The sequence below is a fragment of the Parus major genome, chromosome 20 (assembly GCF_001522545.3).
Source record: "Parus major isolate Abel chromosome 20, Parus_major1.1, whole genome shotgun sequence".
NCBI classification, from domain to species: domain Eukaryota; kingdom Metazoa; phylum Chordata; class Aves; order Passeriformes; family Paridae; genus Parus; species Parus major.
The window spans coordinates 871,063-898,883 of NC_031788.1; the positions used below are offsets into that span (position 1 = coordinate 871,063).

General features: G+C 43.9%; 1 protein-coding gene across 1 annotated transcript in view; it reads right to left on the reverse strand.

Annotated features, from left to right (window-relative positions):
• Window positions 1–1,633: 1,633 nt before the first annotated feature.
• Window positions 1,634–27,821, reverse strand: part of NCOA6 (nuclear receptor coactivator 6) — a 43,069-nt gene continuing 16,881 nt past the window's right edge. Inside the window, exons 7-16 of the mRNA XM_015647440.3 lie at window positions 27,413–27,541; window positions 25,727–26,542; window positions 22,918–23,064; window positions 20,780–21,899; window positions 15,416–15,537; window positions 11,577–14,528; window positions 10,408–10,476; window positions 8,473–8,509; window positions 5,132–5,280; window positions 1,634–2,234 (exon numbers count right to left, since the gene is read on the reverse strand). Coding sequence (XP_015502926.1) covers window positions 2,188–2,234; window positions 5,132–5,280; window positions 8,473–8,509; window positions 10,408–10,476; window positions 11,577–14,528; window positions 15,416–15,537; window positions 20,780–21,899; window positions 22,918–23,064; window positions 25,727–26,542; window positions 27,413–27,541 — 5,588 coding nt within the window. The 3' untranslated portion in view covers window positions 1,634–2,187. The remainder of the gene's footprint in view (window positions 2,235–5,131; window positions 5,281–8,472; window positions 8,510–10,407; window positions 10,477–11,576; window positions 14,529–15,415; window positions 15,538–20,779; window positions 21,900–22,917; window positions 23,065–25,726; window positions 26,543–27,412; window positions 27,542–27,821) is intronic.

A 27,821-nucleotide genomic window follows, 5' to 3' on the forward strand; every position in this document is an offset into this window, starting at 1 on the left:
AAAGTCCTGCACTGCTCAGAGGACAAAGACAAGGACCCTTTGCTCCTTCTAAGGTTCCTTCCCAGTGATAGGATCTTGCAGTTCTTTCCCAAGATCCATGTAAATGGTGACCCTGACCTCAAGCTTTTCTGCTCCCCACAGTGTAGCATTTCCCACAAACTGAAGCACATCCCCTCTCTTCTCCTGGTTTATTGGTATGTGGACCCTTTCTGTGAAGACTTTGCAGTTTCATGGACCTAGTCCTCCTTTTCCAAAGCTCCTCACCCAACCCAAGCAGCAACAGGAGCAGCGAGGCCAAGCACAGAGCAGGGTGAGCCCCAGGAGAGCAGGGCCCAGCAAAGATGTGGAGCTCCTGTACCCACATCAGCTGTGCCTGCACAGGGACATGGAGCAGCCACACTCTGGCAGGGAGGATGGAGACACTGAAGAGTGCTTGGAAAGCTGCCTGGTGGGAAAGGCCTCAGGAGTGCTGGTGGCAGCAGCTGGACAAGAGCCAGGTGGGCAAGAGGCCAATGACACCTGGCCTGTACCAGCTGTGCTGTGGCAGCAGGACCAGGGCAGTGACTGTGCCCCTGTGCTGGGCACTGCTGAGGCACCTCCAATCCTGGGGGCAGTTCTGGGCCCCACAAGGCAAGAAAGGCATTGAGAGGCTGCAGCATATCCAGAGAAGAGAACAGGGCTGGGGAAGGGGCTGGAGCACAAGGAGCAGCTGAGAGAGCTGGGAGAGCTCAGTCTGGAGAAAAGGAGACTCAGAGGGGAACATTGACTCTCCAGGGCTCCCTGACAGGAGGGTGGAGCTGGGTGAGGTCAGGCCCTGCTCCCAGGGAACAAGGGGCAGGATGTCAGGAAATGGCCCCACGTTGTACCAAGGGAGGTTCATGTTGGATATTGGGGAAAATTTCTTCATGGAAGGGGTTGTCAAGTCCTGGCACAGCTGCCTGGGATGATGCTGGAGTCTCCATCCCTAGAGGGATTTTAAAGAGGTGTGGATGCTGCACTTGGGGACATGGGTTAGTGGTGGCCATGGCAGTGCTAGAGGAACAAATGGACTTGATGGTTTTAAAGGACTTTTCCAACCCCACTGATTCTGTGAGGCCCCGCTCAGTGCCTGTTACCTTGTGCACAAATAGCTTATTTCTCTGATTATAAAAGCTGACAACTTCTATTTAATAACAATTTATATTTAATCAGCATTTTGAGATACATATTTATAAAATCCAGCAAGAAAGAGAAGAGGTGGCAGTGTGTGTGCACAGAGCTCAGGCTCCTGGCTCTCCCCAGCAGCCTGACCTACTTTGCAAGGCAGCACATCCCACCCAGCAGAGTTCTCCAGACCCAGGGACGCCTTCACCCCACAGAACTGGGACTTTTCCCTGCCTGTTCCCTGCTCCCTGTGGGGAGCCAGGCTGCTGGGGCTCCTGTGCTCCCTGCACAGCCCCGAGGGCAGCAGGGTGCCCTTCCTGCTCCCCCTTGCTTTGCAGGAACAGCTGCATCACTTAATTTGTTTGTAGTTAAACAAATTCCTTGCTGAAGCTACATATAAGGAGCTTGCAGGCCTGGAGCTCTAAATAATCTCTCCAATCACCCTGCTTGGAATGATGCTGCTGTTGTTGCTAATAATAATTCAACCCAATTTATAGGACAATAACATTTATTTAGAGCATGAGGGATTCCACATTATACAAACCCTTAAATTTATTTTTTGTTTCACTGGTCCATTTCTACAACAAATACATCAGATCTACTATATAATAAAATTATTTACATTTCCAAACAACATGGGGTTCATTTATAAACCCTCTGACTGCTATTCACATACAGTACTTAAACAACAGCACATTACATTATTATAATACCTAAAAATGACAACCCTGTATTCTAAATTGTTTATGAAAAGTGGAAACAAATAAATTTACAATTGTCTTCCCCTCCCCTTCCATTTCATACAAACACATTACCCTAATGTGCTAACCCTGACTTCACTTTGCAAATCCAGGGGGTTTTAGAAGAACCCAGTTTTTATATCTATTTATCTGTTTTATAGAAAAAAAAATCATTTATCAGGAACAGTATAATATTAAAATGACTTACTGTACAGAATTTTATTTAAAAAAGAAAAATCACAGCTCAAAATTGCTATTGGTAAATTCACACTCATTTACAAGTCTCATGTTTCCATGCAGTAATTTACTTGGATTTTCTTCTTTTTGACTGCATTGCACTGGCACTCGTTTCTGAAATCAAGAGAAGAAAAGAAGCATGGATATGCAGTCGGTAACCATTCCCCAGAGGGGCACAGATTGCCCTGACATTTTTCCAAACTCCCACCAGAGTGGGAACCTCTGGAGAGCATTTCCCCAGCACTGGGCCTGACTCTGGAGCAGCTGTGGCACCCCTGGGCCGTCAGCTCAAGCTGCTCTCCAGACACCAGCAGTGGGAGCTGGACACTTATGCAAACCTAACAGAACAGTCTTTGCAAGAAGAGCCTAAAATTTGTAATATTTGTAATATTTGTAATATTTGTAATGTCCCCCAGGTGTCACAGGAGGAAGCACAGACCCAGGCTGTGCTGTGCAACCACTTGGGGAGGTGTTTTGGAGCCTGCCATGCCAGATAACAACCCAGTTGTCTGAGCTCTTAAAAAGTCATTAAAAACAAGTCTCTGCAGTGTACACTGAGTCACAGGAACACAGCTGATGCAAAAAGACACAAATGTTAACACCTGCAGGGCCACTGCAACAGCAGATGACATGTTCAGTGCACTTACCAAGGCACTAAGTTTCCATTTCAAAAGAAAAAAAAGAGTAAGGACCAAGGGCATTTGCATCTCTAGATATTTTTTAAAATGTGATTTTAAACGTTGGCAATGTCTCTTTGGCTCTTCATAATGTTTTCCAAAAACTATTGCAGCTGTGTATATTTTAAGAGTCAAAAGGGAAAAAAATTTCCAAGCCCATCTAAAATTAGAACAGCAGCAGTACAACTCCACAGCTGTTACATGTGGAATTAGAAAAAACAATCAACATTCCAAAATTTAACAAACTCAAAGCTACAGTAAATGCTAAAAGCAGCCCTTGCTGGAAAAGTACTCCAAAAAGGGAAAACACCAGTGCAGTACCAATTTTCAGAAGTGAAACATCTCCACAGCTCCAGCCTGGAGCCCTCCAAGCAGCAGGGCTGACTGAAGTAGCTCCAGCTCCAGCTGTTGCTGCCCTTGCTGCTGCTCAAGGCTCTGTGTTTGGGAGGGTTGGGCCAGCAGCACTCAGCCCCTGTCTCCATCCCTTGGGATCATCACCAGCATCCCCCCAAACCCTGCACCCATAATGCAGGGCTGACCCTCCCTGTGTGCTCTTCTCTCACAGTCACCCTTCTGCCTCCTCCTTTCTGAGGTTTAGCAACCAAGTTCCTGCTCCAGCTGCTCAAAATCTCCTTCTCTCTCCCTGCTGATTTTTTTCCCTAATAATGACTTTAAACAGCCTCTATCTCAAGAGATAACTCCTCCCAGCCCCACATTCCTTTTGCCATGGATTAGGGGGTTTCTCAGGACACAGATAACACGAGGACAGGAGCAACCAAACCAGAATAATCAAGCTCTGATTCACTAACAATAATGTACAACAGAGCAGGCACAGGTGGCAAACCAGGTGTCACTTCTGCAGCCCCCTCACCAGCAGGCAGCCTGTCCTCTGGCACACAGCACCTGGTTTGGCTCATTCTCCACAGCTCAGAGCAGCTCACAGGTATGGCAGCACAGCCAGCTGTCCCCTGCAAACTGCACCCAAGTGTCCAGCAAAGCCCTTGGACACCGTGGCAGCTTCAGATGCATCATTTAAAAACAAGGGTTTTATTTACAGAGGTAAACGAATTACACAGTCAGCACAAACCCCTGTGAGAGTTTTGGTGTGATTTAAATTTGATGCACTTTCCCATTCCCATATTTTCAGAATTTGATGTGTCCCTGGTTGTCATCTTTAGGTTTACCCAGTACAGTGTGGGGGCAGGTCACACCCTCCAGATCCCCTCAAACTCAGGCAGGGATTTTACACTGGCTTCACATTCTTGAAACCCTTTTTTCACAATCATGAAAGAGAATTTATTTTTACAATACAGACTCAGATTCTTCTGCACAGTCCTGCCACAAGAAGTAAATGTAATTAAGTTCAGCAGTCACAAAAGTGCAGAACATATAGGTCCCCTGTATAATCTTTGGGAGTCATTGCACAATGACATAAAGCTGGAATGCTTGTTTGAAACTCTGAAAACACAATATTCTTACCATCACACTTTAGTACCTCCAGTATGGAAATGGTGGCTGAATTCAACTTGACTTCCTTTTATAATCATTTTATATTAATATCTCTTTGTTCTGTATATTATCTTTAAAATAGTGGTCGAATGTTTTCTCTTGACGGTCTCTCTCTAATCTCTTGCATAACTTTGGTCCATCAGCATTTTTCTGACCCTTAAACACAAGAAGCTGACAGAATTAGCTTCAGCCTGGCACTGGGCCGTGCATATCACACAAATGCTGCATAACTGTTAAAGATTGTAACCTGGGTAGGAGTAAGGGATGTCAGCACCTGCTCTTGCCATGGCTTAATAACTTCAGGAGTTCAGATGTTGTTGCGAAGCAGAGCTGAGGCTCTGTGCTAGCACACAGCACTCCCTGATGCTCCTGGCTGCCACTTCTGCAGCCTCTGGAGCGTGCCTGAACCATGGCATTTGACTTGGCAAGAGCTGACAGTGCACTTGGGAAGACTTAAGTCTTGTGTCTTTCAGGCTTCAGGAAAAGGAAAATGTCACTTTTGGATCTGAGTACGGTCCTTCCAACAGTAACACACTTCTGCCAAGAGAATTCAACTAGGCAAGTTGCTGAACACTACGGTGGTGAGTGCTGCAGAAAACAAGTTCCACAGATGTACCAAAGAGGAATTCATACAGGATTTACTGCCAGTGCAGACGTCGGGAAACGCTTCAACACCAACCTGTGGCTAAATCCTTGAAACTAGAGATAAAGCACGCAAGGTGCACGAGCTGCAAACCAGGGTTATGAGGCAGCTAACAGGGCAAACACCTGGGGAAGCAGGTTAGGAGCTGCCCTCTCCCCAGGAAGGGTGGCTGTGCATGTTACCTTTAGCTGTGCCGGACGTGGACGCGGGTCGCGAGGATCTCTTGCGCTGCCCGTTTTCTACACTTTCCTGTGAAGCTGCAGAATCCTCTGTTCTTGAATTTCTTCTACTTGGAGTTTTAGACTTTTCACAATTTTCTTTTGTCTCATTACTAATAAAGTGGGACAAAATATTTCTGATGAAGTGTGAGAAGAATTATGTTTTTCTATGCAAGCCAGACAAGCTGGAGGATGGCCTGACACAGGTACCAGTTCCGGACTATTAGCACTGAAGATATGAAACGCTAGAGATACCAGAAGTTCTATCAGATGAAGAATGACCTGAGTAAGCCAGAGTATAGTCCATTTCTATCAAAAATTATCAGAGGATACAGAATTGAGAAGTCCTCAAAGAGAATATTTTCAACATTAGAAGACCAAGAAATTAGATGCATTATAAATTGTCTGCTCTGTTTTCCACAGGTGCCACCATTACTGAAGTCTAGGAAAAGCAAACAGGTTACATTAGAGACTGCTGCAGTATGGGGGTACAGAGTTGAAATTGCAGATGGACATCAGGAGGAATTAAGAACTCTTTGGGGAGTATGCCAACTTTTGGGTTTGTTAAAAAGACTTACTCCATTGATCCAAGTGATTTCTTCACATATTAAAAAAAAAAAAAGGTTTTTTAAAACTTTGTTCAAGTTTTAAAGCTTGTCAAAATCCCTTTTTTTTTTCCAAACAGAAAGATTTTTCTGCTATAAAATAATAATTTTAGGTACTGTGGAAATCTTTTTCTTGCCACTGAGACAATAAAGGGAGTGCCACATTTTGTAATTCAGTTCCTCTTTTATTTTATCGCTCTTAGCCCTGTAAACTCAACCTAAGCTTTGGGTGTTTTCTCCTTAATGCATTATTGCCAGGCAATTTATGGTGACTAAGCAGTTTCAGAAGTTTAAACCAAACTTCTCTCTTGTGAATTCAAAGATAAGTAATTAACTAAATAAATTGTTCTGCTGCTAATGGAAAAGAAGAAAGCTCATTTCAGGCCCTCTGGGTGACAACTTGCAGGATTTCAGGAAAGTGAACACACAGCACAGGGTGTGACAGAGGTCTCACTGCAGTGTCACCCTTCACACAAGTCCTGCTTTGAGGGGAAGGACTCAAACCACACAAACTTTGGGGTTAAGTAACAGAAACCTGAAATAAAACAGTTCCTCAATGGAAGGAGGGACAAATATTCTCAAGGAAGGACACACAGCAAAGGATATATGGATTGTAGATTATCTCAGATACAAAATAAATACTGAAATCTATTTTCCCATAAGGGAGTATTATGGGCTATCTATAAACTGGATCCCCCAAACAGGTCTCAAAGTGGTGTTCTCCTATGGACCTGGGGCAGCTGAACCAGCTGTCACCTACCTCAGAGGACCCCCAGAGGGAAGCAAACAGGCATCAGCACCCAAAGTACAGGTCATTTTTACAGATTCTAGTGACTAAATCCAGAGCTGGGATTGTCTCATAGGAACCAGCACATCACTTCCCTCCTTTTATAGGAGGAAATCAAGTTACTCCAAGTGAAAATATTTCTAGTGGTTTATGGGTTGCAAGGTTCCCCTAAGGCTTTAAAGGTTTTTAATAGCTTTAAATGAGAATAGGTTTAGATTAGATATTAGGTATGGGAACTGACAATGGTCAAATAAGAGATTTTTAGGCTTCAGGCATTGGCTTGAGCCTGTGTGAAACTAAGTCACACAACTTTCTCACTCTGACCTGGAGTGGATAAGGAGGAATCCAGACAGTCTTTAGAGAAGGAAAACTTCTGCAGATGTTTGTCACCTTGTTGTTTTCTTGCAAGAAAAGGTCAAGGGGTGGTGTTCCCAACTGTCCAGTGATGGTGATGTGTTGGTTTCATGAGCAATGAGAATTTTACCTTTTGGACCTTCTCAGACCTGTCTATAAAAGAAGATCTGGAAGAACAAAACTTGCTCTCTTGTGCAACCCATCTAGAGAGTCTGTGTTGTATTTTGCCATTCCTAATATAGTGCAACAGTTAGGGAGAAATTGGCACAGCATTTCCAGAGAAGCTGTGGCTGCCCCATCCTTGGATGTGTCCAAGGCCAGACTGGACTGGGCCTGGAGCAAGCTGGGATAGTAGAATGTGACCCTGCCCATAGCAGGAGGTGGAATGAAGGTAAGTTTTAAGGTCCCTTCCCACCCAAACCATCTGTGATTCTATCAAGATATGTATACCATATGTCCTGTATGGTTCAACTCCAGGAGCCCAAAGCTACACACTGTATCAGCCATCACTAGACCCAGATTGCCTGCAAACTTTCCTTCCTTTCCAGTCTTGCTCAGAAGAGCATCAATCAGAAAAACCCTGAGAGTGCCCTTGTGGTAATCTGATGTGCTGGGTGAGTCTGGAGATGGTCACACAAGGACACTTCATTTGGAGAATCTCCTCAGCTGCCAATGTCCCACCTTCAGCTTTTCAGAAAAATTCTATCCTGAAGAAAACTCACAGCCTGTCTTTGAAAGATACCAATCCAAATGAAGATAAATATGGTTAAATATTCCATTCAGAGCCATTCCTGATCTGAGGAAATGTACTGCATACCCTGCCTTACAAAGGAAGGCACTGCCTCATCTCCTGAGGAACCCAACAAGGGGCTGCCCCTCTTGCCCTGACCTAGGGGGTCTCTCCACACATAAGGGCAGTGTCCAAAACCTGACTGGCTGTGCCAGCACCATTAGCCAAACCAAAATCCCTCCCAGGGGCTCTCACTGCCAACTGAGTGAGAGCCTGGGGAGTTTAGAATCTTCCAAGTAGATCTTGGAAACTGTATTTTCTTCTGATAGAACACAACCATTTGAAATAATATATTTTAATTACTGAATAACTTAACCAAGACAACATGAAGTTTCTACCTGACCTTCTTATCAAGCTTTGGTAGAGTGTTAACAAGCAAATAGAGGAAAAAAAATCCTCAACATAGAAGAACAGACTTTTGAAAGACTTCTTTTCAGAAAACAAAAATTCACACAACAGCTAAGCTGCAGGCTTTTGGGGGGTTAGTTTTGATTTGTTGTGCAACCACCTTCCAGGATATGAAACATCCAGGCCTGAAAGGATGAGAGGAAACATTGCTCAAGCACAGACTAAGGAAAAGGTTACCTTATATTCATTGCATTTCAGCAATGGTTTGGATCATTCAACTGGACTGATTTCTTAGCAGGAAAGAAAGGATATGGCCAAGAAAATGAAAAGCAGTAGCAAAGGTTGAGCAATTAAGCAAAGAGAAAGGGACTTCCTCCCACGAAAGCTACATCTACTCTGAATCTATAAACTATCTCCTTACCTTTGACCAGCAACTACTGCAGCATTTGTCTCAAGTTCTACAAAAGAAAAAGATAATTTTAAGGTCTGCTGTAGAGGTACATACCTGCTGAAAAGGCATGACTAGCTTACATTTTTCTATCACATATTAGGTCTGAAGGATAAGCTTCTCTCAAAGCAAAGCAAGCCAAAATACCACACTGGCCAAGTGCTTGGTCTGATTACAGTCTTCAGGACACTGCAGTCAGCTAGGACAGGGAAAAATTAAAGCCCTGCAGAAAAAAAACTGTAGAGAAACTCCCTGGCTACACTACACTCTTCTCCCTTTTTAAACTTCCATTTTAGACAGCTTATTTCTACTAAATGTTCTAGGTTTTATTAATTTTTAAACCTTAAAAGTACCCATCTTTTATTGTGCAAGTAAAAATTTGCCTTAACCCAACTGTCTCTCACAGCAATATCTTCTAATGACAAATTTCTGAAGCCAATTTGCACTTGTACAGAATTGGAAAATATCTCAGGGGAGATGATGCAAAGACCTGACCTGTTTTTTCTCTCTCAGTGATTTTGTACAAACAGGTCAGGTTTCCTTCAGAGTCTTCACCTCAGTAAAAAGCTCTCCTTAACAGCACATAAAATGTCAAGTCTTTTTACTGTCTGTCTTTTAATTCTCCCCATATGCACCATATCCTTTGTTGAGGGAAGAGCTATACCTGAACACAGGCCCTCTCCTGAGGAACTGGCAGAGATTTAGGGATTACCATTACAATGCCATGGATGAACTCCCTGTGCTTTTGTCTCATTGTCCAGCCCAATTCCCCCATCAAGCTTGAGGCCAGTGGGACACAAACTGGGGTTTTGCCTTTGCAATTTAGCCCCCAAAGTTTGCTAGAGTGTGCACAATGAACAGAGGCATAAAAAATAAGTAAGAGAACAGGTAATATCTGTCCTCCTAGGATGAATTTGCAGTGTTGGAACAGCAGCCTCTTCAGTGTAAATGGATATATTTCACATTGTCTGAGAAAAACAGATGTTTTGGGAACAAAGGAACAACAAACTAAGCAATCAAAGGAGTTACCTTTCTTCCCAGCCAAAATTTAAACTGGGAGATTATCCAACAGTAAAACATGGATTGCATCAGTGCTTCCCCCAGAAAGGAACCCCCACTACAGTCACAGCAGCACAGGGCAATGAGTCAGGTGTGAAAAAACAAGGGTATGACCACCTTTGTCTTAGTAGAAATTCAAAGAAAACAATTTCATACCATTTCTACTTTCTGAAAACCCTATTTCTAATCAGATTAGAAATGGAAATGGATGGAGAGTAGCACTTCCCATAAGTAAGCCCACATCTATCTGTTTTCCCTACTCAGCCTGGAGTAGGGAAAATTTTAAGTTACTTTTTAAGACCATCCCAGAACTGATGGTGAAACACCATGACAACAGATGGCAACATCATAAAGTCATCTGCCAGGGCTCCATGCTGAAACACTGCTGAGAGGGGCATTAAAAGTTGAACACAAAAAAAAGGATTACAACTCTAAAACACAGTCCCAGCATGGCATGAACATATTTCTATATTCAGAAGGGTACAATGAAAGAAACACCCCTCTTATTAGCTCTGCATAGAATTTCCAAATTCAAATACAATGTACTGTTACAAATCCAGTCCCTCCAATTTATCACTGACTATCTAAAACCTTCCTTTTTCATTTTTTCATTTTTTACTTGACCCCACCCTGAATCTTCTACAAGGCTTTGAAGTCTTCCAAAGCACAATGTAACTAGCAAAGAAAAACAATCCCAAAAGCACAAATAATAATAAAAAACCCTACCCAACCCCCCAGATACTCGGTGTATTAATGGCCACTGAATATGCATTCAAACAAATATATTTTCAGTTCCAAACATAAAGGATTTAGTTCACCTCTATTCTGCTTTTCCAAAGGAAGATTTACCTGTTCTTTGAACAGTACTTTCTGATGTTGCAACTGAACTTTTTTTCTGTGTTAAATGTTGAGAGGATGCTAGAATAAAAGTGGAGGAAAAAACATTATTGTCAAAGGGAGTAGAGGAGTTCTTGTTATGTGATCAGGCTGGTACAAAATACTTTCCCAGCTGACTGATTGCCACTTACAGATGCAATGTTTTTAATCTACCCTTCACTCCCCTCCCACCACACAAACCTCCCCCTTTTTAAAACAAACTTCGGCAAAACTATCCCAGGCAAGTTTTCTCAAACTAGAATGAGTGATGAAATGAAGTATCATAAACATTTTAAAAGGTAACAATTTTTCAGCAGACTGTGACATTAAAGGAAATACTAAAATTTCAATAGTTTAGTCTTCTTTTTTTAATGTTCATTTCAACAGAGATTCTAGGGGAAAATAATATATTTTTAATGAACCAATGCCCTCACTCTTTCAATTAAAATACACAATATGCTTCAGAGTTGCCTTTGAAGGCCTTTGGCAATAAGATGATGATTTGACCTTAGTTTGCCAAGTAAAAAAATCAGATGGAAAAAATAATTTTTGTTGAGCTAATACTTTCTAATCTTCTATGTGATAGTGAACTTAGAACAGGAAGACAAAAAATTTAACATTCCTGCCTAAATAAAGACTATCACTTCCTAGAAAGGCAGAATTCTTTCTGTGAAGCTCAAAGGAAGATTCCATTTTCCAGTGGCATACAGCTACAACATCCAACAGCCATCGGGAAAGTCACACTGAAGCTGAAGTTTTCAGTTCCCCTGATTTCTGTGGATTTTATTATCCATGATTTTATCATTTTGATGAGACCAAAGCAGAACACCAGTGTATCTACCAGTGTAAGAGGGACCCTGAGTATTTGTCATTACTGATACATCCACTTTTCCTCCTCGCTTCCAACAGTTACATGAAGTCACCGAATCATATGTTCATGCCAAACACCGCACTGAAGCAGTAAATGGAAAGTGAAATAAAACATTTGGAGCTCCAGTCTTGGCGGATACAAGGCTGTGTATCAGTCAGCTGTTAGAAACAAGAGCAGCTGTCAGCCTCGGCCGCAGTGCCACGGAGAGCAGCCCCTGGCACATCCCCAGCCCCCCTCGCTCCCCCCGTGCCCCGCGCAGCCCCGCACTCACCTGCGCTCTGCAGCAGCTCCGGGGGTGCTGCGGGCTTCTCCTCGGCCCCGGCGCTGCCGCCGGGCTCGGGGCCCCCGCCGGGGCTGCCCGCGGGCTCCGGGGCTGCCGGGGGCGCTGCGGCCGGGGCCGCGCCGGGGCCGGGAGCGCTCGGGGGCGCGCCCGGGGACGCGCAGGACGGAGCGGCCGCCGCGGGGCTGAGGCTGGAGCTGCCGGGCCCAGAAGTGCTCTGTTTTGTAACACTGGGTGCTGAAGGCGTCCCGCTTTTGTTATCGGGTTCTGCTGGTGCTTGCTCTGGTCCCAAACTATTTGGGACCGACGTTTCTAGTCCCTGACCTTCAGTTTCTCCATCTAAAGCGTACTGCTCTTCCCCTTTCTCCAGGGAGCCAGTGACCTTCTTGCACGCTTTAGTCAGCAGGAGCTGGCCAATCTTGTCTACCTTTCCCTTTCCCTTGCTGGATGAGACAGGGCTGCGTCTATTCCCAGATCCCGGGCTGCTTGTAAGCAGAGGGGAAACAACAGGTCCTGCCTGGGCTGCTGGCACAGGGCACTGCTCCCCCGACCCCGCACCTTGGGAAGTCTCCTCAGGGCTGAAGTCCTTGGCTGGCTGAGCAGGAAGCTGGGAAGGAACACTGGAAGGAGTTGGGGTGGAAGAAGAAAGCTGGACAGGAGATGCCAAGGGATTCAGGACGAGCGACCTGCTGGTGGGAATACTGGACACAGAACTGGTGGATGAGGTGCTGGGAGGAGTGGGCCCGGAGGAAAACTTGATATTCTGTGGGATATGCAAAGGACCAACAACCGCGACCGACTGAGGCATCAGGCTCGAGTTAGAAGTCATGGGGGCTGCTGGAATCGTGCTGGACTGAGAGCCCTTCATCACTTGGATGATTGAGGATGAGTTTATAAACACAGGTGTGATGAACTGTGGCCGGGTGGTGGACTGAACTGCCGACTGTCCCTCCGAAACCATCACTTTGCTCCCCACGTTGGGCATGGTGACAACAGTGGACACTAATGCAGATTGCAAGTGGGATGGCAATGGAGCTGATGTATTAGCAGCAGATGTAATAGGGTTGGAAGTCACAAAAACTGTGATCTGGTTGGGGGGTAAAGGACCTGAAATTGAAGAAGAGCTAACAGGCCTCTGCATTACTGGAGGAACACTCTGTGCCACGCTTGCATTTACTTCTCCCAGTTCCTGGTGCCCTGGATTTGGACAGGGCTCGTTATTTTGAGGCAGGCTAAGTGAGTTAGATGGCTCCTTGCTCAAGGATGAATCCTGCAGTGGAGGAATGACAGCTATCTTCTTTAGCTCCTCACCAGTGGGGACTATTGGTGCCATTTCAAGACCAGTCAGCCCAGGGGGCTTAATGGTCACATTAGGAGCTCCAGAATTGTCAAGAAGTTGACTTAGAGAAGTTGGTGCCTCCCTCATAGCTGGAGACACCACGGCTTTACTTTCCTCCATGACTGGGAGCTTACTGCTGTCTAAGGCTTGCCCATCTTTTTTTGCCGGTTCCTCAGGAACCAGCACTTTCATTTCTGGAGTAAGGACACCTTTCAGTTCCATACTGGGCTGGTCCTTGCTACCTTGGACACCTTGTGCACTTTGACTCTCAGTATCTTGAGGCACACTAAGGCTCTCCTTATTGTCTTCAGGAATGCCAGTCACAGCAGGTACAGAAACCACAGGATTCTGGTTACTTAGCATGGAGTTACTTTGAAAACTTGTGGTCACAGGTGTCGGCAAAGAAGAGGGACCAGCCATCATATTTCTCTGTAATTCCATGTTCTGCAAGAGAGATGGATTCTGCTGAGTTGTCAATGATAATTTAGCTGCTTTTGAATTCTGTCTGCCAGGGCTTGGTGTAGTTTTCCTACTGGATCCAGGACTGGACCTTCGACTATTGCTTGGGCTTGCTCTCTTTGTTCCTCCAGCGTTGGTTTGTTTGCCCGAATTCATGACCACACCTTCCAACTTGTGTGACTGTGAGGCAGTAAAACTGGACTGATTGTTAATTGTGAGATTTGATGGGGCTTGTCCAATGGCCTTTAAAGTAGTGGGATTCAGACCCTGCTGATCAAACCCTCTATTGAGATTAGGCCTGGGAGGTAAAGGGATATTGATCTGGGGAGGGAACAGACCAGCTATAGAAGCATTGAGCCTCTCTGGAGACAGGCTGATTTCTGAGGGTTCTGTGCTGGGTGGACGGTTGTTAGGAGTCTGAGGGTAATACGGCCTTGGGCTAGCTCTGTTGGGGGTTTTAGGCCTTGAAGTTTGTGATGGGGCAGCAACATTTGGAAAATGGTGTGTAAGAGCACTAGACAGAGAACTAGACTGCTGCTGGGGACTTGCACCTTGGGCAGCTGAAAGTGGGGATGGTCCAGGCTTGGGTCCTGTCATCATTAACTGGTTCTGTGAAACTACTAAATGAGATGTCGCGTTATTCTGAGCTCCTGACGTTGGAGGGCCCTCAGCTCCACCTCCTTCTGGAAGAGAGGATACTGATGACACCTCTCTGAGGGGTGAGCTGGAAGGATTCTGTACATTATCTGGATAAACCATTTTCCTTGTGTTATTTCCCAGAGGATTGCCTGGCAGGGCCATCCTCTGTTTGTCAGGAGATGGAGGCACCGGCCCAGGCCCCTGGAGGTTCACCATCACTGGCATGTTCCCGCTCTGCTGCATCGGCATCCGCTGGGCATCTGGGTTCAGGGGTCCCCTGGGGGGGTGAACCCCCTGGGGCACAGGCAGCCTGACTGATTTGGGATCCTGCTGCATCATCAGCATCATCATCATCTGCTGCTGCTGCTGCGGTGTCTGGGGGGGTGCCTGGCCTTGCTGTGGGGCTGCCTGGGGCTGCTGTGGGGGCTGGGGCTGCTGAGTGTGTGGCATGAGCTGAGGTGGCATCTGCTGAAGTGGCCTTTGCTCCACTGGCTGAGATGGATAACCTAAGGCAACAGGATGACATGTGTTAAAACCAACCAAAAATCAGAGGAAGCAGAATTTCTGTAACAAACAGGATTGGATAGAAAGTACAGCCTGCAGCCTGTTTATCTTGGATGAGAGCCACATTAACAAAACAGGCTTTACAAACAAAGCCAAAGATTTTACTTAATTCATAAAAATAGTTTTACTTAATGTATGACTCACATGAGATTTAACTGGAGATCTCTTAGTGCACTGTATCAGCTGCTAACCCAGGTTCACACCACCTGACAAGTCTGCAACTGCCCATAGGCTTCCTTTCACTGACAAATGCAGAGTTGGACTTTCACTAATTATTACTCCTTAAAAGTAACTTCAGAGTTTGACAGCCCCCAAGAGTCATGACCAGCACACCTGCCCCAGACCTGACATTTTCCTCATACAAAGTAAATCTGCCATGTGTTACTCAGCCAAAAACATGTTAAGAACCCCTGTGTGGTTTGTAATATATATCCTATTGCAGACTTCAGATTTAATCTCCTCTACATGCAAAGGATCATTCCAACTACAAACACTTTTTCTTCTCAAAAATCAGCTATTTCCCAATGCTGAATTTTTAAGACATCAGTCTGTGCTACAGCTAGAAATACAACATTTTTATCAGTTATGTTACTGCTGAATAATGTACTCAGTATGATACATTTGGGATGATAAATGAGAATGGGGTCACCTCTTCATTTTGAGCAAACCCATAGAAAACACTTAAACAATGGTACCAATTGCTTACTAGGAGGAAAAAAGGTTTGAACTTGAATGTGTGATAGCATAAATAAAATAGAACTGTCACAAAGATCATTAAAAGCTCTGCTATAGTTATTACATTCAGATAATCACAGAAAAATCCTACTACCTGGTGGCCTACTTGCAAAATCTGAGAGTTTAGGGCCTGACTTATCTAAATTCATTCCTTGGTCTCCAGACATTGACGACTGATCACTCTCCTCCAGGCCAGCTGGACGTGATTCTGAAGAACTGAAAGAAAAATAATTGCAATTAAGATCCAGCCCCTACATCAGTGTTTGATTTCTGCTTCTATAACTAAGTACTCAAGTAGTTAATACCTAGCACTCTCCACAGCCCTGGAATAACCCACTGAAATGCCTCTGATGTAACCTGCCAGACTGGAACACACACTCCAGGTCTGTGTATAGTCACTGCCTTAAGTACTACTGTAAAGGAAACAAGTTGTCTGGTGCTCTGTTGATCTTAAAACATTTATTTCTACCATGAATCTGAGCTTTGTAACTAAGAGAATGCCAATGGATATTTCAAATTATAGAGGTATATATATTCCAACTAAACAAAACAGGCTTTTCTATGACATCTGTATGGATAAGCAAATGCCATGGGTAAATGCACTTTTAATTTATTTTAATGGTAGAACATTTTCTTCCAGTACTGCACCCAGAAGTGGCTCACTCAGGGTATCTAAAACCTCTGATAACATCACAGCACAACTGCACTGACATGTCAGGCATTGCAGTCACCCTCCAGTGCACAGACCTGTGTAGTACTGGGACTCTGTAAGTGATCACATGCTGGGGGTCTGGGTTGGAAGGACCTTAAAGCTCATCTCATTCCATCCCCTGCCATGGGCAGGGACACCTTCCACTCTCCCAGGCTGCTCCAAGCCCTGTCCAGCCTGGCCTTGGACACTTCCAGGGATCCAGGGGCAGCCCCAGCTGCTCTGGGCACCCTGTGCCAGGGCCTGCCCACCCTGCCAGGGAACAATTCCCTCCCAATATCCCATCCATCCCTGCCCTCTGGCAGTGGGAAGCCATTCCTCCTTGTTCTGTCCCTCCATCCCTTTTCCAAAATCCCTCTCAAGCTCTCTTGGAGCCCCTTTAAGCCCTGGAAGGGGCTCTGAGGTCTCCCTGGAGCCTTCTCCTCTCCAAGTGAGCACCCTCAGCTCTCCCAGCCTGGCTCCAGAGCTGAGGAACTCCAGCCCTTGGAGCATCTCTGTGGCCTCCTCTGGACTGTGTCCAAAGGAGTGTCCTCCTTGTGCCTCAGGGCTGGAGGCAGCTCTGCAGGTGGGGTCTCACTTCAGTGGGCAGAAGGGCAGAATCCCCCTGGACCTCCTGCCCACACTGGGGGATGAGCCCAGGACTCTGTGGGTTCTGGGCTGTGAGTGCACACTGCTGGGTCACATTCAGTTTTTCACCCATCAACACCCCTCAAGTCCTTCTCCTGAGGAATCTGATGCTCCAGGAGACTCTCTAGGACAATTTAAAATTGTCCAGACTCAATGCCCAATACTAAATCAAGAGAGCTTTTGCAGACTTAGAAAAACCCCAAGTTTCTATAGTGAACAACATATATAGTCAGAGGATGTAAAACAAAGAGTGAAGCAGAGCAGAACTAAACTGCTTATCACCTTCATGAATATATGAAGTTTATGGGAAGTTCTATGTAAGAAAAGCTCTAAGTTAAAATTAAAGACATCAAAAAAGTACACTGCCAATAAAGAGAGGCAGAATCATGTAGAAATGCCATGGGCAAAAGTAACACTTTCAGCAAAATAAGAATTTGAAATACATAATGGTGGGGAGATTTATCCTACTTCAATTTACTTGAGAGTAACAGTTTCTGGCATCTGTACAGCTGACACAAAGCTGTAGACACCCATGGAGGCACCCTGACCTCTTCTGATGTTCTATCAGCTACCTAATCAACATTCAAAAAGCAGCATGTGACTGGAAATCCCTGAATTTTTGTGGGTCAAAACTGGAGAGAACATACACCAAGAGAGAAGAAAGGTGAAAAGAGGGCAAACAGAACTGTTCCTGCCACTGCTGCTGAGGGCAAGTACTGGCAAGGAAAGCACCTGGAGTGCAATGCTGTGTCTAATCCAGCACATCACCAATTTTTGTGATGCAGGTGGTGTAGGCTTACATGCCTCCACCAATAAATTTGATGAAAACTGGCATAATGCAGAGATATGCCCCAGAGCATTATATTAACAGCCACAAGTGAACAAAAATTCTGGCAGCAAAATCATCCAGAAGAGCTGCAGCCTTTGGTGCAGGTACCAGCCATGTGAACTGAAAGCAATCTCAGCTTTGTCAATTTTGCTATTTATTTACAATGGTGGGAGATTAAAAATGCTCCAGTTAAAGTTCAGCTCAAAGCTGGTACACAGCATCACTGCACAGACAGCTTTAACCCAGAAAACAAACCTGGTGCACAGTGGATCCTTAGCAAACACCTCCTGCCAGATGGGTCTGTGCAAATCTGTCAGAAAAGACCCAAGCTTGGTTTGCCAGCAAAAATCAGCTATGGTAAGAAAGTCTGCTTCTATCATTGCTGGAAAATTTAAACATCAGCTGAATCTCAAGTGTGGCTGAAATTCACCAGGCATGTTTAGCAACAGGCACTTGGGAAAAATAGCCAGAATATGAATAGCAAGATGTTTGTGTGAGGGACAAAATATTCCATATTTATTCTTTTCTATTGCTCTAGTTGTAAAAAAATCTATGAGTAAGTGCACACCAGGTACAGTCTGGATTGTCATCAGCAGTACCTCTGCTCTACCAGCTGCACTCTGAAGTACAACCTTCAGATACAAACCCCTCATCAGAGCAGAGAGAGAACTCCAGGAAAACCCAAACCAACCAAACCAAAGAAGGTGGCAGCTGGCTCACAAGGAGAGCAAACCTGAAATGACAGATGTGGCAGACCCAGTCCAGCCCAGGAGCAGCTCTGGGGTACAGAGGCTCCTCCTCTGCTGCTGAGTGAGGGCACCCCCAGACCTGCAGTGAAACCCTTCGAGTCTGCTTGGGAAAAGTCTCTTCTCACTGGATGTGCAGCCTGAATGGCAGCACTGGCAATGACCTCCCACACTGGATGATTTCTGCTCTCCCAGTGCACAGGATGTTCATGGTCCATGCACAGGGGAGCATTAAAGAACTTGTTTGTGCATGGATTTAATAGAACTAACCAAGCTGTTTTATCCACAATCCCATTTCATCTATCATCTTGTTCTTTAGTTTACATCCCATTACCCACATCTTCAGGTTCAGCACACAGATGCAAACACTTTTAAACAACCCAAATGTCCTGGGTTTCATTCCAATGCAAAGTTGCTCAATTAAGCAACGCCTTGAAAGTATTCTAGACTCAACTGAATAAACTCATTCAATAGCTCACTTATCCTATTTATGTTCCAACGTCACTACAATCCATATTACTAATTGTACTTTTATTATTATCTTATTAGTTCTTAGAAATTATTTTTTAGTGTCTTTATCAATTTAGCTGCACAAGGTTTGCTGCTCTGAATTCTAAAATTTCTGAGGAAGAATGACAGAGAGGAAGCTGAGATGAAAAGCATCCTATTTGTTTCTGATGCAAGAGAACGTGATCCAGATCAGATTACATTCCTGCCAATTCCAGGGCAGGGAAATGCTGAGCTTGCCCCAGGATGTGAGGGAAGCTGAGAGTGAGGGAGGCAGGAAGGTGTTACAGCCAGCTTTCACTGCAGTCTCCCTCTTTTTGCTGGAGAACAAACTCAGGAACTTTTGTAAGAACAGCTCCTTTCTCAGTGCTTCTGAAAGGATCAAATACTGATATAGTCCACATAGAACCAAAATGCTCATCCATATCAGAAGAACATTCTGGTTCCTTTGTTAATTACACCAAAATCGGATTCAAAGCCTTATTTAGGAGCTGGAATTGAGCTGTCATAGCTCATTAGAAAAGCTGTACTTCAGACTTCTTCTACTATGAAAACTTTAATAAGCAAATAATCTTGTGAGGCTTTGCAAGCTCGGAGGAAGAGCTTTATAGACACATTTATTGATGTTCCCAGGCCACACTGAGGCTGGGTGCTCATCAGTAAGACCAATGAAAACAAAATCATAAGAGTTTTCTTTAATGATTAATGGATTTTTTTTTCAGAAGGTGGTGCCAACTCATCTGCTCCCTCTGAATGCTGTCACTTCCACAGCAAGGCACTTGTCCATGAGATTATTAATTTCATCTTCACGAAGGAATCTTGACACTGCAGAATATGCAGGCTGAGGCTACACACAGAATAACCAAGGGAAAAGTTAAAATATTGAACAGATGCTGAGTACTTGATGCCATCTTTGCACTGAACTGAACATGTGTCCCTAGGAAAGGCAGCATAAACTTCAGGTTAAAAATATGATTATTCAAAAGGGCCAGACTGGTGGAATCAGAGCCACACCAGGAGTTTCATTTGCTATGAATATATATGAATATATATTTGCTATGAATATATATGCTATTTTTGTTTCATTCTAAGAATTTAATTTTGGTATTTGGATATTTCTGTGTTATAATTTTCTGTGCAAATTTTTTTTTGTTTTTCCCTGATTGAAAACAATCCCCCAAAGTACCATCAGGTGGGTTCCTGTTAATGCCCCATGGGCTCATCTGCAGCATCAGGATAATTAATGTATTTCTGCTGTCACCATTTGAGGTGAATTATGGCACAGCAGCAGCAGCTATCACCCTGTGCTGGGTGACAGTGAACTGTCAAATGCTTACAGGACAGCTGGCCAAGAAAGAACATGCTGGCCAAAGAAGGAAGAGATTCTGCAATCTTGTATTTTCACTAATAAGACACATTCATTCATTATCTTTCAATCTTTTCCATTGGCCTCCTCCCTCTCAAGAGCTGTGGGGTTTTTTCCATCCTGATCTCTGCTAGGCCAGAAGGACCAGCACTGGCTGGGTTTGTTAATCTCATACCCAGAAAGTACCACATTCTTCCCTCTAAATTCTAGCTGCAGCTTCAACTAAGAGATAAGTCCAGCTCAATTCTAGGCAGAAATGTGTCAGGATATGCACACGATTCAGGAAACAATTCCCCAAAATCTGTCCTGCACACATTATATAGAGGCTTCTAGTTCTTCTGAATGTACTTCCCACCCTTTGATGGTGGCTGTCAGACTGCTTAAAAAAGCCTCTTCCAAGGGCTATGGCACCATGGGCCACTTGCTAAACTTCCTTCACCCAGTAAAGGGAAGGAACAGTGCTGGTAGAATTTGGTTTATAACTGAGTTTGGATATTTGCATGTTAGTTTTAATCTTGAATAAACATTCCAATGACAGACTCTTGAGAGAAACTGCTACAACATGAATAAAATACAAGTCCTTTCTCACCCATTACTTGCTGATAAAATATTGACAAGATGCCTGTGGAGTTTCTTCATGCCCCTTATAAAAAACACTGTAATAGTAAACCTACGTTGTTTGTTCTAGCTGTTGATTATTTTTCTTCTTCCTTGGAGGCTTCTTCTTCTTTGGCTTGTTGGCATTCTGGTTATTCTGTTTGTTGTTCACACCAAAGTGCCCTGCTGAGATATCACTCTGGAGTAGGTTAACCAAGAGCGGACTTGTGAGCGTCACATCTTTATTGACAGGAAACACAGGGTTCTGCCCACAGGAAACCTGATTCCCATTGGGAGTTCCACTAAACCCTGTACTGAAAGGCAGCCCATGGCCAGAGAAGTGACTTCCTGAAGCACTGCTGTTTCCTTGCATTCCTTGCATATGAGAAGGCACCATGTTTGGCTGCTGCACAGGAACCTCAGGTAACATCTGTGTCAAGTTCCCATCGTTGTTTGTTGTGGTTGCAGTATCCCCAAGTTGCTGAGAGATGTGAGGACCAGGTCCAGTGGGTCTTAAAACCTGCCCTTGAATTCCCATCACCTGAGAAGGATTCCCATTCACGGGGCCTTGCTGTGCCATCATCTGCCCAGTGAACTGCACCATGTTTCCTTGCATGTTTGGGGTTGGTCCTCTCATCAGTTGAGCTGGCCCCGTCATAACATTGGACTGGTTTTGAGTATTAAAAGGCTGCTTATTTCCTTGCATCTGAGTGGTCATCATCTGTTCCATCATTGAGTTCTGCTGCAGCAAGACCTGGCCCTGAGGTCCCATCATCTGATTGTGTGTGGACATCATCTGCTGTCCCTGCTGGGGAATCATCTGTTTGGGTGGGGTCATCCTCTGAGGAGAGGGACCAAGATTTTGGTTTTGAGGTGTCACCATCATTTGGCCTTGTGGCATGAGCTGAGTTCGAGAAAGTATCATCTGGTTTTGAGGGTTCAGCGATCCCTGAGCCTGAATGTTCACCATCTGTCCTTGAGAGGACACGATTTGCTGATGCATCCCCATAAGCTGGGACTGTGGTCCTTGCTGAGGCTGTCCCTGCATGTTGCCCATGTTAACCTGTGGCACCCCACTAGCACCAGCCTGCTGGTTGTTCATATTTCCATGAAGTCCCATTAGATTGGTCTGCATCATATTTGGTGGGCCATGTGCTGCTTGCATCTGAGTTTGAGGAGGTCCAGATCCTTGGCCACCTAAGAAAATAAGAAGAAAATACCAGTAAGAAACTAATCGAAGTGGTGCAAGAGTTTTCACACCTTTAAATGTTGAGAACTCCAAAGTTGCTTTCCTCCCTTTTCCAATAAACTGGTGTATCTCATACATTTGCAGTCCTGGGATGCAGAGTTTGATGCTATAGGTACATGTTAGTTGTCAAAATAGAATATTGTATAAAATTATATTAAAAAAATCAAAAATACTATTATAAAATATTATTATAAAATATATCAATATTATAAAAACATATCAAAATAAACACTTGGACTGGTACTTCTCCTGTGTCCCACTGCAGAAGACAGAACAGAAACTTAATTTCAGTTGCTCTCTGCACCTAAGTTTGAAAATCTTCCACAATGTCACCTGACTCAGCAGAGTAATTCCTAACCAAAATGAGCTTCCCTGAGGTTACTTTATAGTGGTTAAAGAATAAATGCACACAGAGTACTGATGAAGTTACACCATCAGGGTACCCAGAATCCAGGCAGAAGAGTAATAATTGAGCTGTTAAATGGAGGAAGACATTTGTGAATTAAAGATTCATTTTCACACTTTAAGAAATTTTCAGACTTCTGAAATTTTTAAAGGAAGTAACAAATAGTCTTTTCAAAGCAGAACATTATTATTTTGCTATTCTGCTTCTAAGATAATTACACTTTTTTTTTTTCAAGTCGAGAAGTTCCTTTTGTGTTGTATCTTTACTACCCCTTGCCTCCAAACTTCAATGCTGCCTTCCATTCAGTTTCTCAACAGCTGCTTCTGAAGCCCAGACCCCCAGTCCTCATCAATAATAGCATGGTTTTGAGAAACATGAGCAGCCTAATGCTTTTCTTTTCCCTATCCAGCACTACACCAGAGTGCTGCTGCAATCCCAGCCAGCAGCTCCCTGTTAACAGCAGGAGTTTTATGTTTTGGGACCCATGTGACACAGGAAAAGGCATCATGTGCTACAAATGGCAAATGGAAAAGCTGAGGAACACCCCAGTGCAGTCAGACCTGTGTGCTGCACGTTCTGGCTGGTTTGCAGCTGCGGTGCTCCGCTGTTCCCTGGTGTTCCTGGAGCTGTGGAGGGCACCTGACCTTGCAGGAAGTTCTGGTTAGCCTGGCCTGCAGGGAACCCCGGGGGGAGCCGCTTGGCCATTCCTGAACATGAGAATTTTCTGATTAGTTAGTATGGAAAATGGGAAATAAAAAAAATAGACAAAATCTGTAATTGGAGAATACCTTTGAGTCTGTGCTGTCACATGACAGGTTTAGGCAATTGTTTTTTGCCAATATACAAAATTCACTGATGACATTTATAGCTCTTACCTGTGCAATAATTCTAACAAATTACTATGACCAATTTTAAACCATAATTTACATACAAAACTTACTATCCAGAGAAGGTGAAAAGTCCACATTTGGCCTTTTAGAAACCAGAAATTAAAAGTAACATGGTTTGCTCCTTTCTGCTCTACTGCATCTCTTAGCACAAGCCCTTTAACTGGCATTTTTGTTAGTGATGTTAGTGATGTGCTCACCAGCTCTGACACACCAGGCACACACATTCCTTATCACTGCTGCTGTGTGCACACACTCAAAGGTTCTTGTCATCCCCGAGTGTTCTGAGGAACCCCATGGTTCAGTACATCCAGAGGTTCTGCTCATTCAAGTAACTCTGCTATTCCTGCTGCAAGAGCAAGGAGTTCTTCGAGACCCTTATGTGGCACAACACCCACACTCTGGCACATCCAAACATCACTGCTGCCTTGGGACACAGAGAAAAGCCTCCCCTCTACCTGCCAATGTGAGCAGCAGCATGGATGGATTTCAGAGTATCCATTTCTTTTTAACTCACTGTCCACACAATGCCTCAGACTTTGAACCAACCCTGCCCACCACTCCTTTTATTTTCCTGACCCAGTGCCAGAATGTGACTTCAATTCCTTCTGCAGTTACAGCTTTCTTGTACACCTAATTTTACTGCTTGTGCTAATTATCTGGTCTTAGGTTGTATAATATTTCAAGGTAATCAAGTCTATAGGCCAAACACCAAATATATCTGCAAATACAGAAACAGACTTATTGAAACACCACATCACTGGACTCCAGCTTTACTTTTGCTAAACTTTCAGGGAAGTTTTGCACATAGGAATGCTTGAACTGAGAAAAAAAGTGTTAGCTTGGCCTATTCCAAATCTCATATAAATTCTGATTTGCTAAATTGGCTGTGTGAAATGCAAAGTGTTTGAATGCATTCATTTACACCAAACATTTAAATGTAAGGTAGCTTAAAAATGGAAAGATTTATAATGACAAATTAACATATAAATTGCAGCAAAGGATGAGCATGCACAGAAGTCAGGCAAAGACCTCAGCAGTGAGAGCAACACAGCTTTGCTGAAACCAAGGAATCCTATCTCTTAACATCACCTGAGGATCCTGTCTTAACATCACAGCAGGATTGTTGATTTTAGCAATGAGGCCTTCAATAAGACCAAATAACATATTTTGATAGTTTATTTCTGGTGTGACTTTTAACTCAAAAAAAATTGAGGATTGTTTGTAGTGGGTTTAGACCTGTAGTAGGTTTGTAGTAGGTCATGGCTAAGATTTCTGATGGGGACTGAAACTGATAGGGCTGGTGAGACAAAACTGTAGGGAAATGTGATTATAATAAATAATGAAGAACTGCTTCCAGATGGAGACAAAATAAGATACACCAAGTATAAGGCACTGGCAGTTCCCAAGAGAACCTTGAAAGACAGAAAATTCATCTGAATTCAAACGAGACCCATGGTAAAAACAGTGAAAACAAGAAGTTTGTCCGCATCAGTAGACCAAGAAACAGGAATTTTTACAGTGTTTGGACAGATTTTGCCTGTACAACATGAGAATGCAAGACACTAGAATGTGTGTGTAGGTGCACAAAGAATATGGACCATATTCTTTAAGTACATAAAGAAATAATTCCAAAGGCTTAAACAAGAACTGGCATATGGGACCTGAGAACAGCCATCTTGAGAGGAAGATGAAGAAATGAGTGACTGAAGAGAAGCATGAAAAATCTGCATGAAAATGCAAAGGGGTCAAGGGGAAAAAACCCACCAAGGACAAAAAAGAGATCCTGGGACTGACAAAAGTAATGCCTTCATTGTTAGAGAAGGAGCAGTAAGGAAAAAAATTGAGTGCATTGGTCCAAAGAGAAAACTAAAGACAACATAGCCAAATGAGAAATTAAAACATCCCTTAACCTCTTAATTTTAGGATAGGAAGTACAAGAGCATGGCAACAATAGCTCCTTCTTCTTTATATGGGAAGAAACTGGTGATAATAAGAAACATCCACAGCATAGAAAGGAAGATGCAAAACAATGCCTCACTTCTGCAGTAGAAAATGTAAATGGTGATAGAGGAAGCTGAAGAGAGAAAAGAAGGGTTTTCATTACACTCTCACAAAAAAATCCTCCCCTTTCCCCTCAGAAGGAAAAACCCCAAACCTAAACAAAATCTCCACACCAGCTTTTAACATCCTAAGTTTGCTTAAAGGCAACAGAAGAGCTGTCAACGGGATGATTGGCAGTAATAAGGGCAATGTGTGCAGCAACTCCTCCCTGACCCTCCAGGCATCTCTGTGACACTGCAGGACAGAGACAGAGTAGAAACCAAGTGATGCTGATGCTCTTTCACCAATACCCACCTCATACTCTCTCTGTTCATTGTTTCTGCCTCATAAAGGTTCTTTTCAGAACTAACAACTACATTAGTTCTAGACACTTAATGTTTCGTCTCCTTTTAACATAAAAGGTCTCAGTACTTCTTACCTCCTAAACCAGGGTGTAAACCTTGTGGACCTTGGTTTTGCTGCTGCATCACCATGAAGTTGGGGGGTACATTCCCCTGTTGCACCATAGGATTACGACTAGGAGAACTGACAGGCTGCTGGAATCCCTGGGGAAGAGTGCTACTCTGGGGAGGCCTTGGTCCCAGCTGCTGCTGTGTCTGGTTAACAGTTGGAGATGAGGCAGGAGAGCCCTGCTGGAAGGAGGAGGGAGAAGAAGCAGGAGACTTGTTGGTCAGGTGGGGTTGTTGTAGTGGTGTAGGAACCCGTGAGGGCCCTCCCTGAAGGCTTTTCATTTGAGGAGCAGTAAACTGGCCAGGATTGCTCATCTGGGGAAAGTTTGAGTGAGCCTGGGAAGCTTGCTGGCTTCCAAAAGGATATGGAGGTGGAGGATGAGTAGGAGTTTGTACTGTTGCTAGAGATGGTCTTGCTTGAAGCTGCTGCTGCATTTGTCCAGGCAAAGGGGCCTTTTTCCAACCCTGGTTTACTGTCAATGTACCCAGTGCTCCCTGGGTTGGAGGAGGCTGAAGTGCTCCAGAAGGAAGCTGGTTCCAGCCAGGGGGAACTGGAACCTGTGCTGGTGAAGAGAATGAAGGTCGAATACCCTGCTGTGGCTGCTGATGTGGCTGGGGAGGCCGATTCTGCAACTGCTGCTGCTGCTGTAGCTGCTGGAAGTTGGCTGAGTTCATCTGCCTGTTTACAGGAACTGACTGCATTGAATGGAGCTGGGGAGCTAAAGATCCAGATGGATGATTTTGTTGCTGTATATTTAGCCCAGATAAGAGTGGGTCCATTGCATCTAATAAAATAGCAAAGAAAAATAATTACAAAAAACCCCAAAAAACCCCAAAACTCTACCAAAAGAAAACCCAAAACAAGCCCAAACCAAAACCGAAAAAACCCCAAATCTTACTGTAGACAAAACCCATCCCAAAACAACAAAGGCTAAATTGCTTGCCTGTAATTTTTTACTCTGCATAAAAATTCATATTCCAGAGAAGCCAGGTCTTACCCATTTATATCCTTTAAAATAAACCAATGCTACAGACTGATGTGAGTCTTCTACACACTCAGAACTGCAGAATCACAGAATATCTCAGCTGAAAGGAGCAGAGCCCAAATCCCTGCTCATGGCAGGATCACCTAAAATTCAACCACAGGACTAAGAGCACCATTCAGACACTCCCTGAACTGTGTCAGGCTTGGTGCCATGACCACTTCCCTGGGAAACCTGTGAAGAATAAACCCTAAACATTCACACCCACCAGACCCCCAATCCTTAACCTACCAGTCTATCTTACCCTTCCTGAAAAGAAGAGAGACCACCAAAATATTCCTGCATCTTTCAACTAATCCTTCTCTTACCTTCAGCTAAACATAAAGCTCAGGCATGACAGTTCAGGTGCAAAAATACCATTGCCATTCCTCAACACATTTGAACAAAATACCAAGCACACTAGTGACTTATTAGGCACCCAAATAATCTGAAAAAATTTAACAGATTAAGGGGGAAGGGAGGTTTTCACAGAAAGTGTAGCTCCCAGAAAGGCAGTGCAAATGCCCCAGAACAATTCTGGAGTACCCTCATGAGTACATACTCAAGCCTGTGTGCTGAAGAATAAAAGTTTAAGAACATTTTCAGATCAGTATTATGACTAAATTTTACCACCTGGCTGTGAGGAAGGCCGAGGTGTTCGTGGCTGCAGCTCAGCACTAGCACCACTTGCCACCATAGAGGAGGCCACATTTCCACCCTGGGACATCATGACAGCTGCAGCATTGCTCATTCTTATTAAACCTTAAAAAATAAAAATAGAAATGATCAAGTCTTGCAGTTACATAGAGAAGAATTTTAGAATTTTTCTTTTAACAATAAAAAGTATATTTGTCAGTAAAACATTTCTTTAGACTTCAAGAATTGTTTATCCAAAATAACCTGGGGACACATCTCTCTTTCTGAAAGCTCAGATTCCCTGGTATCAAACAAACAAGTTCAGGTCATGCTGTAGCTCTTTCTTTAACACCAAATTTTTAGAAAGAGTATAAAAGAAAACATTACTGACTCATGAATTAAAGTG